The sequence below is a fragment of the Wyeomyia smithii genome, chromosome 3 (genome assembly GCF_029784165.1).
Source record: "Wyeomyia smithii strain HCP4-BCI-WySm-NY-G18 chromosome 3, ASM2978416v1, whole genome shotgun sequence".
Taxonomy (NCBI): Eukaryota; Metazoa; Arthropoda; class Insecta; order Diptera; family Culicidae; genus Wyeomyia; species Wyeomyia smithii.
In genome coordinates this window covers 173,187,652-173,203,965 of record NC_073696.1, presented here as the reverse complement: position 1 = coordinate 173,203,965, position 16,314 = coordinate 173,187,652, and the positions used below count along the sequence as shown (strand labels likewise).

The window sequence follows — 16,314 nt, the reverse complement described above, 5'->3', positions numbered from 1 at the left end:
TGGGCTGTAGGTAAACTTTTTTCACTTTTGTCAACCAATGTAATAAACTATAAAATTCCTAGACACCGGAAATCAATTTATCTCGCCATTTTGAAATTCAAGGTGGTGACTTCTGGTTCGTCTGGTTTCGTTTTGAGGTCTCTGGGTAGCATCCCGATTTCGGAAATACCCATCTCGGGTGGTGTTCGGCTATTTTTAATCTTTTCCAGAAACTGGCCGCTAGGATTATTTTCAGGTCTCTAGACATCATTTCGATTCCGAAAGTATATAAGGTGGTATTTCTTCAATTTTGGCTATTTTCCAAAAACCGGCAATCACCATTTCTAATTTTCGGTCTCTGTGCAGCATCCCGGTTCCGGTAGTACCCATATTCGATAATATTCGGCCAATTTTGGTTCTGTTCTAGAAACCGGAAGTCACATTTTGAAATTAAAAATGGCCTCTGTGGTCATTCGCTGGTCTCCGGACATCGACCCAAGTCAGAAATTACAATTTTAGCTATTCTCCGGAAACCGGAAGTCACCATCTTAAATTTCAAAATGGCGTCTAGGCATCATCCAGATTCCGGAAATCTCCATATTCGATAATATTAGGTCAATTTTGGTTCTTTTTCAGATACTAGAGTTTGCCTTTTTAGAATTCAAAATGGCGTAGGAGGTCGTTTTACGTTCTCTAGATATAATCCCGGTTCTAAAAATACCCATATTTGATGGTATGTGACGTTGTATTATTTAATTGTTACTATAGTCACTAGAAGCGGAAGAATCTGCTCCGGAAGGACCATATTAAGGGCATATCACTATAACACCCAAAACCATTAATATGACCAACGGAAATAATTTTATAAACTTTGACCAATAGTTGTAAGACTTTGTTCAAATATCAATGAAATTCCTCAATTTCAGACCATATCTCCAAATAACCGGATTTCCGGCAATGAGACATTTTTTTTCGAAGTAGCGCTGATTCTTATTTCAGAGAAGAGAAGTTCCTGAATCTTTTGGTGCTTAAAGTATCGAAATCGGATGAAAATTGTTAAAGTTACAAGAACTACAGTTTGTGGGTACCCGGGTACCTCATCGAGCATTTAAGGGGTAAAAAAATTCAACTCTCTCCCATTGGTCGAGCATGAATTAAAGAATTTTAGTAACGGAAAAACTTTGAGAAAAATATTTTGTAAATATCCCCCAATAACGGAATTCGAAAATATTTAAATATGACAATATACTGCTCTCAGTCTCACATATTTTGTTCAGTATATGATCATGAAAATTCTAAACTTAAGGCACAAATCAGTTATCCTTCAATTTCTTGAATAACCTAACAAGTATAATCAAACTCAATGTTTTTTACTTGAAAATATTGCTGAGAACTTCAATACTTTAAAAGACAACTTAGTTTTTATCCAAAAGAAGCTCTTATCGAAAGACAGAGTTTCACCAAAGAAATATCATATTCATACAATTATTCAAATCCGAGGTTCGTGAATCATACTAGCGATGTTTCAAGACAATGTGGTTTAATCAACATTCGATAAGATCACAGTCAGAAGAATCATCAACAAGTCAATCGATCGATATCATCGTTGTTTCCAAACCGTTTGTGCCAGATAACAGGAAGTCATCGGTTGACTCACCACCTTTTTCAATTCTGCAATCACTGATGCTTTCGTTCGCTTGCCTAGCGAGAGTATCGATGCCAAGTTTTTTGATGATTTCTTGCACTTCTTCAAGATCAGCTTTCGTAGTTTTGAATGAATCGGAAACAAACTCTGTTCCGGTAATCACCAACGCTGATTTCTTGTCGTTGTTGTCAGCAATCGCGAGCGTTGAAGACCGATTTTGACTTTTTGTTGATTCTTACATTGACGAAACAAAAATTATAAAATTAAAAAAAAGGCGTGAAACAACATAATAAAGAAGATTTTGAACTCTATCAGCAGCACGAGACAATGTAAGGCAAGTTTTTACGTTTGAAAAGAGAGCAACAATAAAAACATTAAGTATGTAAACCAATTAAACATTACCCTCTGTATCTTCGCTGGCACCTCGCCTGACAAATTCATTTTTATCGCCTAGCGTGCCTAAATCTCCTGCTTGACATATCAGTGAAACACGGTAGAAATAGTTGCGCCAGAAATTTTCCTCTGTAATACTGCGGAACAAAAAGGAACATTGAAATGGGATTCGTATTGTTTTTTCTCCAATTTCAATAATTTGTTGTTGATTACATACATTTTGGGTACCAACTCAAACCGCATCTTTTCTAGTTCCTTGTCTTCATTCATAATGGCAAGAGCGACTGGGTATAAACGATCATAATCAAATTCGAACTCAACTCCAGCTGGTGGTGCACGAACGAAATTTCGGCGATCCTAACAAAGAAAAGGGAAGAATAAAACTAGAAATTATGAAGAAATTGGATTTCTAACCGCTGAAAGGCTAAGAATTTCTTCCTTGATCTTGGTTTCATTTGCATGACCCGTCCAAGGACATGCACCAGGCTCTCCAGCACCCTGCTGGTTCTTTATGAACGCTTCTTGTTCTTTATTGAACTCGCCCAAAATAGTCTATGTAAATAAAAACAGCTTCGGTATTATTTAATTTTTGTGCTTTTGAATCTTATCTTACGTTATCCTTCAAGTGTTTAATTTTATCACCAGCTTTGTTGAATGAAGAGTACAGAAAAGATCCGATCGATTTGGCTCCTGCTGTGACTTTATAAGTGACTACAATAAATATTAATAAAACATTAGGATGTTAGCTGCCACTGTTTAAAAGAATCTTAAAGAACATTTATATATTACGTAAGGCGGAATTCGGCTATTTTCAATACCTCGCAGGCGCCCGGCGCAGTATAACGCGTCGCTTTCCCTCCCCTGAGCGCGTTACGTAGTATATGAAAGATCTCTTACTGTGTTTACCTTGTCCAATTTGTCCAGCATTTTCCTCGGTTGGCGTCCCTGGACCAGTTGCAGGACGAGAGTCCGCTCCACCCGTTGCGCTATTATTTTCACATGTGTGAATTTTATTCAAAAGAACATTTGATATGATGGGTTGCGTTATTAAAGCTTATAGTTTAAAGTTCGTTAGTAATCTTATAAGAAAAAACAGATCGTAACGAATAGAACATAGAAACATCACATTTTAAAACTAGATTTATTTCATATGATTTGAGGAAAAGATGAATTTAAACATACGGGAAATTCAGTTATTTGTGTTTGCAGCTATCTCAAAAGGACATACTAATAATGTGTGAATTGTGGTTATAGTGTAACAATGTGAAAGTGGATCTATTAAAACGAGTATATAATAAAGTAAAACGCTAATGCTTCGTACACCTTGTACATATCGAGAATTTTAACCGCGAATTTTAATCTACGAATCAGCTACAATCGTCTTCACGTTCTCTTCTACACTTGAATGATAATAAATAATTTAATTTTGTGTTTATTCGTTTATTTGTAAAAAGTACATCAACATACCTTGTGGTCCAACTGATTTTTTTAATCTATGTGCTACGTGCTAATATAAAGAATCGATTCTTCAGTATCTCGCGGCTGGCGTTAAAGTCGAAACATGATGCGTAATGGTTAAAAAGGCGCTGTAGACCGGTTATCGCGCCGAAGGTACTGTAGTTTGTTCGCCTACTTTGCACGTGAAGAAACAGGCGTCCGAGATGAATATAGCTCTAATCACATCCCGACGAATTTCCAGGGTGTCTATATCGATAAGCCTGCAACGCTGTTCGTAGCTTGGTAGTTGAAAGGGATCAGTTCACGGTAGTCAAAGAACAAAGCGAATGAACCTTCGTTGTACTGACTCGATTCTGCTTACTCCGTTCAGATAGTAGGGACTCCACACTGAAGCGCAATATTCCAAGCTAGATCGTATCAAAGCGCAATATAAAGATTTTAGACTTATTCTTAACAGAATGATGTCACACATCAACGAAAATTCAATTTTTGCAGATGAACAGTTTTCGTCATGGGCATTTCACTACTCATCAATTGCTCAGAGTTACTAATATGATACGAGCTAACAAATCTGAAGGTTATTCCACTGGAGCTGCTCTTTTAGACATAGAAAAAGCATTCGATAGTGTTTGGCAGAAAGGTTTGATTGCGAAATTTCAAACTTTTATTTTTCAAATTTTCCTAATCAAAATTTTAAAAAAATATCTTACTGATCGAACTCTGCAGGTTGTCTATCAGAATTCAAAATCTGATAGATTTCCTGTCAGAGCAGGAACAACAGTTTTTGGAATAATAACAATGGCCCCAACTATAACATGGCCAACAGGCAACAGAATAACGTCACCAACTCCTACAATAATCAACAACACACCAACTCTAATCGTTTCCATGCAAATCAACTGTTACCACCTGACAGAGTGCTTCTTGCAGCAGCGAAAGACCGATTCTCCAGACCTCAATCTAACTGCATTCCTACGATTCAATTTCAAAGAGGCGAAACTCTTAACCCATACCCGGCGAACGACGAGTTTTCACTTTCTCAACCCCAGATGATTAGCGATCCTGCACACCTTCCTACTTCACAATGCATTGCGTGCTCATCTAGGCACTCGTATCTTCAACGCAATTGACTCACTCATCAGAGGACCGTTGCTGGTGATAATTTTGTTCAACCTAGAGATGTAGGAAATGACGCGACCTGCTCTGCTCTGGTAAACACTTCTGTTGATAATGACTCTCATTCTTTAGCTTCTACACTCGGACACCCCACCACTACCGAGATCTCTGTATATTGCCAAAATTTTAACCGCATGCGAGGCGCTCACAAAATTAACGAAATTCAAAAAAATGTACTATCCTGTTCATTTTCTGTTATTTTAGCAACCGAAACCAGCTGGGATGAGGGTGTTCGCAGCGAAGAATAATGTCTATAGAAATGACCGTAACTATCAATTATCTGAAATGAAATCCGGTGGTGGTGTGTTGATTGCGGTGTCAGTAGACTTTAATTCAGCGCTTGTCGACACCATTCAGTTTAAAGAGTTCGAACATGTTTGGGTGAAAGCAGAACTAGCAGGAGAGACACACGTATTTGTCTCTGTCTATTTCCCTCCAAATAATGCGCGGAATGAAATCTTTGAAAAGTTTCTTCATGTTGTTGAAAATATTGCATCTAAGCTGTTACCTGAAGTAAAACTCCACATATACGGTGATTTCAACCAACGCAACATTGATTTTATTCCGGACATCGATAACCATAGCATTTTACTTCCTATTATTGGCGAAAATGAAACGCTGCAACTTCTTTTTGATAAAACCTCTAGTCTTGGTCTTAATCAAATAAATCATGTGAAAAATGGACAAAATTGTTATCTAGATCTGTTAATGTCCAACATTAGTGAAGACTTTTGTGTGACGAATTCATTACAACCATTATGGAAGAACGAAGTTTATCATACAGCAATAGAGTTTTCTTTATTTGTGCATGTGAATAAAAGACCTGACGAATATGAATTCGAAGATGTTTTTGACTTTCAGTCAGCAAACTATGATGAATTAAAACATAAACTAAATAGTATCAACTGGCAAGATGTATTGTTTGAAGACGGAAACGTCGATTCGGCTATAGAAAATTTTTATAACATATTATCTGATTTATTTATTAGCGAAATACCATTGAAAAGAATAAGACGTCATGGCAATTCCAAATACCCAGTCTGGTACAATAGACAAATTAAAAACTTAAAAAACAAAAAACAAAAAGCACATAAAAAATACAAAACTCATAAAAATCGTGATGCTTTAACAACTTATCTCAACATTTGAGGCGAATTAAACGATGCCATTAGTAACGCGTTTGAAGAGTTCACATTAAAGACTGAGCTTGAAATCAAATCCTGTCCAAAAATTTTTTTCAAATATGTTAAATCAAAGTTAAAATCTGAAAATTTTCCTTCAAAAATGCAACTGCATGACAAAGTTGAAGAGAACCCGGCATACATCTCTGATCTATTTGCTGATTTTTTTCAACAAAATTATAAAACTTTCTTCGAATCTGATCGTGACTATACATTCTTCACCAACTTTCCAGAGTTTCCCAACTTTTTCAATATTGAACATGTCAGCGCACGCGAAATTGAAGATACTTTAAAAGCTCTGGATGCGTCTAAAGGTCCGGGACCAGACGGAATTCCGCCAGCATTCATGAAACATTTAGCTAAAGAGCTAACTTCCCCACTGTTCTTGATTTTCAGTATGTCGCTGGAATCCGGTTGCTTCCCGAAATTCTGGAAAAACTCATATCTAGTGCCTGTGTTCAAATCTGGTAAAAAAACCGACATTAGCAACTATCGAGGCATAGCCATTCTTTCCTGTATACCTAAGCTTTTTGAAGCAATAATAAACAAAAAGTTATTACACCAAATAAAAAAATAGAATTACCCCAACGCAACACGGTTTTTTCAAAGGGCGCTCAACAACAACTAACTTACTCGAGTTTATTAACTTCTCTTTGAACGCAATGGATAAAGGTAATTATGTTGAAACCTTATATACTGACTTCAGTAAAGCTTTCGATCGCATTGATATACCCCTGCTTCTCTTCAAGTTACGTAAAATTGGAATTCATCCACAATTACTCAAATGGATTGAATCGTATTTGACAGATCGTCAACGAACAGTCAAATTTAAAGGTAGAATATCGAAACCTATTCAGGTAACCTCAAGAGTTCCTCAAGGCTCTCACTTGGGCCCTCTACTATTTATATTATTTGTAAACGACATTTCCTTTATTCTAAAACATGTAAAAATTCTTATTTATGCCGACGATATTAAACTTTTCATTGAAATTAAAAACGCTGATGATGTAAATATTTTTCGTAACGAGAAAAAATATTTTTACATTTGGTGTAAAAAAAGCCTTCTTCAGCTAAACGTTAAAAAATGTAGTTCGATGGCTTTTGGCAGAAAAAGAAACATGCCAAGCAATATGATTTCCTTAGGAGATCAGGTAGTAGAGAAAAGTGAACGAGTTAGGGACCTAGGAGTCATACTCGACTCAAAATTAACATTCACTGATCACTACAATACAATTATTAATAAGGCTAGTAACATGCTCAGTTTTATAAAACGTTTCTGCTATAATTTCCAAGATCCATACACAATAAAAACACTTTATAATTCCTATGTCAGGTCACTTTTAGAATACTGTAGCATTGTATGGTCTCCGTTTTCTGCAACACATGTAAACAGAATAGAATCAGTGCAAAAACAATTCCTGTTATATGCACTTCGTAATCTACGATGGACGTCATTTCCCCTACCATCATATGACGAACGCTGCAGACTTATTGACATCCAATCATTAAAAGCCCGTCGTGAATTCGCAATGATGTCATTTGTTAACGATATCGTATCTCAACGTGTCGATTCACCCGAAATATTATCAAAACTCAATCTTTATGTACCTTCTAGAAATTTACGAACTCGGACTTTGTTTTCTTTAAATCATCAACGAAACAATTATGCTAAATACGGGCCAATTAATCAAATGATGTTAGTGTATAACCAACACTGTGAAGCAATTGACTTTTCTATGTCGAGAACTAAATTAATTCAATTCAACGCGCAATTTAAATCGATAGAAAAACATTCATTGTAATAATCCGTCAAGTGAAGAAATTATTATTCAATTATGTATAAACTCTTTTTTTTTGCTCCCACTAGTATAAATAGCATATAGCATGTAAGTTAGTTTTAAACATATGTAGTCTACTTTTGTTTGACGCAATAAATAAATAAGCAGGTGTGCCTCAAGGTTCTGTCTTGGGCCCAGTCCTGTACAACATATTCACTTCATCTTCCTAATTTGCCTCCAGGATGTACAAAGTCATTGGTGCTTATTACGGGAGTCACTTCACGGTGAAATATATTTCACTCTCACGCTCACTTCACTTTTTTAGACCTATTCCCAATTCCACCTCAAGTGAGGTGACAAAAATCACCTCCGTGGAGTGAGATTGACGGTGGAGTGAAATTGAGATTAGGACAAGTGAAATGAGATTGTTTCCCAGCTCAAAAATCTCTAAGTCCCAGAAAGTCGTTTTTTCCATTTTTTTTAGATAACGCCAGATCTTGACGTGTTCTGCTTTTCTAAGACATTCGGCATCAAAAAAAATGTTTTTTTCGGAATCGAAAATTTCCTGAACTAGTTTGCATTATTTTCATCGGGCAAAAAAATGAAAATTTTACTGCTTTAAGGCACGGATCAAATTCTGATTCGTTTCGTTACTGAAGAATGAATCCAATATTTACCATTCGATCAGAAATCAATCAACTTTAAAACTTATGGCATCTTCGTGGAATCATTTCACCGTTCAAAATGGTCGTGAAATAATTCCACGCGAAACGCCGCTTTTTCCGTTCTCACTTCACTGATATGACACTCATAATAACCCAGATTCCACGGCAGATGTCACTTTGCGACGATTTTCTCACTTACGTGAGTCCCGTAATAGGATTTTGTTCACTTCACTCTGATTTCACCGTGAAGTGACTCCCGTAATAAGCACCATTGTTCTGCGATGACACAAGCATTTCCGTAAAAGGAAAAAGTCTTCGTGTCATATGCAGTCGATGACAGAAAAGTTTAGATATGTTTCTTCCTACTTGCAAAAATGGAAAATCTCTCCCAATGCTTCTAAAACTCAAATGATAATTTTTCCTTATAAAACTAGGACTTCCCTTCCCAAGACAAAAAATAATCACGTTGTTATTTCAAGTTGGTCTGACAAGGTTAAGTACATGAGACTAATTTACGATAAAAAACTTATTTTCAAAGAGCACATTGAGAGTATACAAGTCAAGTGCATCAAATATACGAGATTTCTGGTCAGAGTCATTTCTGGTCCCTCTTCCATTACCTTAGAGAATAGTTGAGAATCACGAGAAGTTATTTTTTCAGCTGCTTGGAAAATATATGAGCTTTATGCAAACACTAGTACCTAACCCACGAGCAAGTAGGGAAATTTGGCTTGCATTTCCTTTCTTCAAGAAGAGAGAGGGGTCTCGAACTATTCTAATCACCTTTTCCGGCTCTAATACATAGAATTTTCACGCCGATCGGTAAAGTAGTTTCTACGTCTATAGGGATAAAAAAGATGAACAGACAGACAAAACTGGTTTTCTATATGATTTTACGTATAAAAGTATTGGTTTTCCATCTTCCACTGCCAGACAGTGGGATCTAGAGAGGTTTCACACACACAAATATATTGGTTTTCCATCTTCCATGATAAAATAGTAATAAAAAAATCCGATTTTATCACTTTCCCTATCTCATGACCCCAAACATCATCGAGGGGTGATATAATCGGGTGATCACCACATTATCATTTAAGAAAAATATGTACATATTTTCCCGAACTGAAATTTCACTAACTACATATTTGCCAAAGATATCATTTCATCCGTACGCACCTTTTTTCCAGCTAATTGTTTGTTGCACCGTTTTATAGTTATGATCTCCTTCAAAACTAAACAACTATGCAAAAATACGTGGCATGGATCACCAAAGTTAACTCAATAGGGGATGGCACTATATGTCTGCAACGCTATTGTCTTGTAGGTTCAGTGATAGATCATATACTAGGCAACATGAATCTTTAAAAAATAACGTTGTATTTAAATTAGATAATCTCGGATGTTTCTTTTTATATCCATTAGGGTGCCAACCAAAATGGTCATTTTGGGAAACCCAATACAAAATGTTTACCTGCCCGAAAAAACATCATGTGCAAAATTTCAGCTCAATCCGACCTAAAATAGGGTGGCGCAAAACGATTGAATTTTGGCCTTTAATAATGCTAAATTAACCCAACGGTTTTCGAAACTTCTTTTGGTGCCAGATGTCTTGAAAATTGCATGAAACGTCGAGATCTGGTATCATCTGAAAAAAAAAAAATGATTTGGTGATTTTTCGAATTTTCAGCTTTAATCGCTTTGCGCAACTCCGTTTTGAGCCCGATTGAGTTAAAATTATGCACAAGGTGTTTTTTCGGGTAGGTGTATATTTTTTGTAGGTTTTTTTTTAATTTTCTGGTTGCTCTTTATCAGTGATTGGCACCCTAATCCTCCTACAAATAATAAAAAAAAAAATTAAGTCAAGTATAGAATACCAAGAAACTATAACTTACGATTGTAATCAATTCAGAATAACTTACAAATTTCATCCATTTCAAAATTCGACTACAATGTTGTACGAAGCATTAAAATAGAAGATTTATAAACAGTATACATGACTAAAAACAGCAAGAAATATCAAAACAGTATATAAATTTTAAGCGGAAATAATAAATTGATCTTGAACAAAACTGTACCTTTCCTGTTGTCTGTACAAACAACAACACAAGTTGTTTGAAGGAAGAAAGAAAAAAGATAGAAAATTGTGTAGCACCTGCTTACAACCAAATTAATTAATCTGGAAATACCGTATGTTTGTGTTGATTCTCTATCAAAATTACAAGTTTCCTCACTCAAACACTAACCTCCTATTTTCACTGGGACATACTTAACAAAAATAGTAGCACCGGAATATATATAATACGTTTCAGAGTATGAAAGAGATTGCCGCCAATTTTAAACATTGTGAAAGCGTTCTCCAACAAAACTCATGTAACAATGTGAGCAAATCGGTCAAATGATTGATATTTCAAGTTACTATTTGTCGAAGAGATTTTCTATTAGTTATTTCATATTTTAAAGTCTGTGTCAAATGAAAGACAAACAAAAACTTAAAAATAAAAACCAGTTTCAACTTAGTTACCAGTGAAGATAGGACTTTCTACGATGTTGCAAAAGTCAAGGTGTTCAACCCTGAATTGAAAGATAATGTTATTTAGAGCATTTTTGTAGAACATTTCGACTTTATAAAAAAAACTTCAGGTTGCCCAAATGTGATTAATAAAAAATGTTTTTTTAAGCTACGAAACCACTCTTTTGCACTTTTTGCAATTCTATTCGAATCCCACATTCTTCCATATTTTTTTTTATTTCTGTAGAGTCACAGAGCCCATTGAAAATCGTAAAAAAGTGAATTTTGCCCATAATTTTTAGAAAAAAAACCTTTTCAAACACATACGAAAATATTTTCAGTCAGAAACTAAAATTTTTCCTAGAAAGCGGGATTCATGACGAAAATTTACATGAAAAAAGATCCTTGATATCTAATGTGGGACAACTCCTGCTGCCCCACCAGGAACTTGTGATAATCTAAGATAAAAGATCACCGGAATTCCTGCACACGCAATTTGCAATTTTCTTACGCTATCTTACAATGGAGGGAGAGGGGGGGGGATGAATTGATTTTCTTACGTAAGAAAAACATTGTTAATGCAGCTGTTCAAATAATGTTCATGACAGCGTGGACGGTAAAATTCATGAAAAGGAAATTACGAAATTACTCGAATACCGTGCTGGATCGAAACCCGTACAGTATCGAAATCCGTACACCTTGATGTTTTTCTTCAGTTTTAAGCATTATAAAAGTGAAAATTCATATGATAGTTACATGTACATATCCGTTGAGTTGTTGGCCTTCTGTTAAATTAAACTATGCGCCAGTAGGCCATGAAATAAAAATATTAAAAATGAAAAATCAATCGTGTATCGGTTTCAGTTGTCATTTCGTTGTATCGTTAGAGAATTTACTAAGGAAACGTTCTTCAGATAAAAACGATATTCAAGTGGGATATAAGTGTTTTACTCTGTGAATCTTTTTAAAATTGATAGAAAAAAAAAGTCTTTGCCATTTTCGAACTGTATATTGCCTAATAAATAATGTAAGTTGTATTTATTCAACAAAAACTGTGCCGTACGGATTTTGATTCTTTTTATTTGCTTGAATCGAAATCCGTACAGCGTGTGTATCATGCATATATTGTTGAACTTTCTTCTTGTTTTCAGCATATAATGGAAGAAAACAAGTATAAATATACGGCAAACAATTTTAAACGAGCTGTGACTGAGGTGCGCAAGGGAAAGTCGTACCGGGAAGCTTCGAGAGGTTCCGGCGTTCCGGTTACTACGAAACGCTACGAAAATTGCACTATTTCAGCTGATATCAAAAATTTGAAAACAGTGTGAAACTTTAGGAGCCAGTTGATCCTCAAATATACTTTTTCGGTAATTTAAAGATAAATTATAAATAAAAGATGTTCATTTTTGTACTTCTTCATCTATACGGAGTTTAGTTTATTGTTGTATGGACTTTGATCCAGTCTATATCGCGTGTGTGTGGATTTCGATTCAAAAGTGTACGGGCTTTGATTCAGACAAAAACCTGTGTACGGATTTCTATTCAAAACATGTTCTATTTAAACATGATTTTTTCGAGTTTCGCAGTTATTTCAATCATTTTGCTGGAAAATAGTGGTAGAATATAAGTAGACCTATAACTCAACATGTCAGTTTAAAGCAATATGTGATTTCTTGATTTTATATTGACCGTCGAAGATTATCATGTGCTTAGGTGTACGGATTTCGATCCAGCACGGTAAAGGACAGAAGACGAAACGAAGTACTGTGCTTGCTTTATAATGATAAAACTCAAATAAAAATCTATATATGCTGGCAGTAAGATTTTACTAGGGGGAGGGGGGTATCAAAAAATCTTACGATGTCTTACAAGGGAGTTGAAAAAGTGGAAAAATATGCTTACGTAATTATTGAACGCCCCTAAGCAAGCTCTGACCTACTTTCATGCACAGCTGAAGGCTGTGCCAACGTCGAAAGAATGCGGTAGGAAACCGGCTTCTTTCTGGGTTCTAAGTATGTTACCTAATGTGACGGAACCCTGTAGGCTTTTACAGGACGCGTGGGGCCGTTACACTTATCGGGAAGCTGAGATATTGACATTTTTACATGTGACGGAAAACTAAGCATTTGTACAAGAATGCCACTAAAGCTCAATATCTCCACTGCACTGTGTTTTATTTTACGGTTTGTGCGATTAACTACCTAAATAGTGATTCGAATGTTGAACGTGTGTTCGGAAAAGTTTCAGGATATTCAAAAATGCATCTTTTAATGTAAAATTATGGGTGATTTATCCACCAATGAGTGAGATAAAAAAATTATTTCTCAATCAGATTAAGATAGACGCATGGTGTCTTCGACAGAATTTTAAGTTATCTCAAACCACAAAACTTTACCGAAGACATTATGTTTCTATCTCTTACATACTACATTCAGCATTAAGCTTTCTATGAGGAGACACGAAAAATCACAGTTTTCGTTCTAACTTTTTTCTCAGATTTCTCCGAATTGTTAAACCTTCTACTAAGTTATCAGGCAACCAAAATGAAATTTTTTTCTAGACATTGTTATTTTTTATCTCTCAAAATAAAAAAGTTATTTGACATATTTGTAAAAATGCTTAGTTTTCCATCACACATAAAAATTGCAATATCTCAGCCCCCCGATAAGATATCAAGCATCTTTTTCTATGTAAGTTTTCGTCATGAATCCCGCTTTCCAAATAAAAATTCAGTTTTTGAATGATTTTTTTGTATGTGTTTCGAATAGAGATGCACCGAATAGCACTATTCGGCCTTCGGCCGAATACCGAGTAACCTTTTTTCCATTATTCGGTGAGACGAATATTCGGCCGTATATTCGGCTGAACACAAAGTTGATCGTATGATAACAAAATAACCAAATAGTCATTGTTTGAAGTTTAAATTGTTTCTTTCGCTTTCCAATTGTTCAATTGTTCAAACGATTGGAAATTGTCCGAACTATTGCACAAGAAATAATTAATTTTGCGCCTATGGAATAAGGCACGCTAATCCGTGGCGCACCTACTTTTGTTCTTATTTGAGTTGTCGTTTAAAAATAATGTTTTTGACGATTATGGTTAACACAATTTAAAAGTTTGTGTTACAACTACATTTTTAATGTTTTTGAAAAAAAAATAAAATGCGAGAAATGAACGAGAACTGAGGATGTGACTTTGGCTCAGAAAAAATATACCTCATCCAGACAAGACATGAAATATTGTGTGGAGATTGCGGTTCGTGTTCCGTTTTAATGAGATATATTCCTTTCTAAGCCCAAGTTACATCTTCAGTTTTTGTTTACCCCCGTTCATAAAACTTTGCACTATACTTTTATATTATTTTCTGATAATCATTGGCCACTATTCGGCTTATTCGGCAAAATCCAATTTTTGCTGATATTCGGCCCGAATATTCGGCGACCGAATATTCGGTGCATCTCTAGTTTCAAAGGATTTTTTTTAAAATTGTGGGAAAAATTAACTTTTTTGCGATGTTAAATAGGTTCTGTGAGTCAAATAAATGAATGCGATACTGAACCAAATCATGTCAAATATTCAGAAATAACCCTACAAAAACAAAAAATATATGGAAGAGTGTGGGAATCGAACACAATTGCAAAACTGCAAAAGAGTAGTTTCGTGGCTTAAAAAAGTTATTTTTTCATAAATCACGTTTGGGCAACCTGAAATCAATTTTTAGAAAGTCGAAATGTTCTACAGAAATACTAAAAATAATGTTATCTTTCAATTTAGGGTTGAGAACCTTGACTTTTGCAACATCGATTTTTTTGGGTGTCCAGCCAAAATGACCTGAAAAAACGGGTGGAGAAATCTTTTACACTCCAAAGTAATGTTATAAAAAAGGTTATAATTAACCTTTTTTAAAGCATGGCATTGGTTGTATAAAGATACCATCTAAAAATAAGTTGTAAGAAACTAATTGTGATTTTTGAAACAATATACGCTGAAAAAAACGATTGTTTTTTGAACAAGTTTTTTTAATAAACATCAAATTATAACAAAACATATGGCTGGAGAAATATCAGGATACTTTTTTGCTTAAAAAGTAGGTTTCATAATTTAACTTCTCCTAACTTCATCAGATTGAACGCCATTCGTGATTCTACAACAATAATTATAGGTAGGTACATGAATTGAGTCTAAAAAATGTCGTCATCCGTAGAATATATGTTGTTAAATAAGAACAACACTCGAAACTAATGAGATCATTCATTTTACGTGGATTTACTCTGTAGCGCTATATCTTAAATATATTGAAAAGAATTATTGAGTAATGTTTAGTATAATATGACCAAACAACGCAACCATAATGAAATATTTTGAAGGTACATAATAAAATACTTTCTCAGGTCACATCGGAATACAACAACGACCATAATTTGACTGAGCATTGTGGCATCATTTTATTTTGGTGCCCCTAGCCATTACCAAAAAGCATCAACTTACGTGAGAGTTCGCATAGCAATTGCTCGCCGAGCTCGTCGCCTCCACGTTATGTTTACGAGAAAACTCATTTAAGTTTTTGTTAGTGGCGAGGGACACCAAAATTCACAGGAATGGTTGAATGGCTATAATCTTTCATTTTTTCCAGTTTGAGCTAATGGAGTGCACCTGTGTTGATCAGTGTCATCGCTGATATCTTATATAAAATTAACTTTGAAAAATTCCGGATTGTAGCAATATTAAATGTTGATGTTCATTAATTTGGTGGTCCTAGATAACAGTTCTATTCTTCTACTCTTTGGAGTAAATATTTATTTTGCGATTTATGAGAGTTTCCTTCCAGTAAATGCTCGTCATATGACATCAACCGCTGGTATGCAACAATGTCAAAGAAAAAAATATCAAATTCTGATTTTTCGAGGAAATTTAAGCTGAGGATGTTACGATTGTAACTTTCACAGCCATATTTCTGAGTATATACTTTCAAATTATCCTTCACAGATGATTAACAACATTCCAGAAGTAATTAAAACAGCTTCTTTTTTCGAAGGCTTGGTTGAATGTTAATGTATCGTAAGATTTAACATGATTAATAAAATTGTGCGGAGTGCCTTATAGTTTTTATATTAATCAAAGTGATTTACTCGAGCAAGTGAAAGAAGGAATATGATTACTAAAACACTACAGTTTTCGAGCTGCCATACAAGCATGTGTCTAGTTATTTAGCTTATAATAGGTTAAGCAGCTAAAATTGATAGCAATAGGCTTGTGCAAAACGAAATAAAAATAAATTTCTTAATTAAAAGATAAGTTCACCTATAAGTTATGCAATATTGCATATAAATAAAAATACCTGTGATTCGACTCAACTCAACTTGTCTAATCTGACTAAAATAATGAAACAGATAACTAAAATTAAAAAAAAATGTTGAAAGTTGGCGACAGCCCTTATTAATTTGATTCTTATTTGATGGTTCTGACCTTTATAGGACTGTGTGTTGAATCAGCAAAATAGGATTCAGGAATGATATCTAAGTACAAA

At 34.9% G+C, this 16,314-nt stretch overlaps 1 protein-coding gene across 11 annotated transcripts in view; it reads right to left on the bottom strand.

Moving 5' to 3' along the window:
• The window catches only part of LOC129732288 (synapse-associated protein of 47 kDa), a 63,237-nt gene that overhangs the window by 5,300 nt on the left and 41,623 nt on the right, over window positions 1-16,314 (bottom strand). For 7 of the 11 annotated variants that reach the window (XM_055693035.1, XM_055693033.1, XM_055693032.1 and 4 more), the window contains 7 exons: window positions 10,351-10,362; window positions 2,924-3,003; window positions 2,631-2,728; window positions 2,432-2,569; window positions 2,235-2,374; window positions 2,027-2,154; window positions 1,637-1,858 (listed from right to left, as the gene is read on the bottom strand). In XM_055693035.1, coding sequence (XP_055549010.1) covers window positions 1,637-1,858; window positions 2,027-2,154; window positions 2,235-2,374; window positions 2,432-2,569; window positions 2,631-2,728; window positions 2,924-3,003; window positions 10,351-10,362 — 818 coding nt within the window. The remainder of the gene's footprint in view (window positions 1-1,636; window positions 1,859-2,026; window positions 2,155-2,234; window positions 2,375-2,431; window positions 2,570-2,630; window positions 2,729-2,923; window positions 3,004-10,350; window positions 10,363-16,314) is intronic. The other 4 variants (XM_055693040.1, XM_055693039.1, XM_055693037.1 and 1 more) reach the window with 3 other exon arrangements.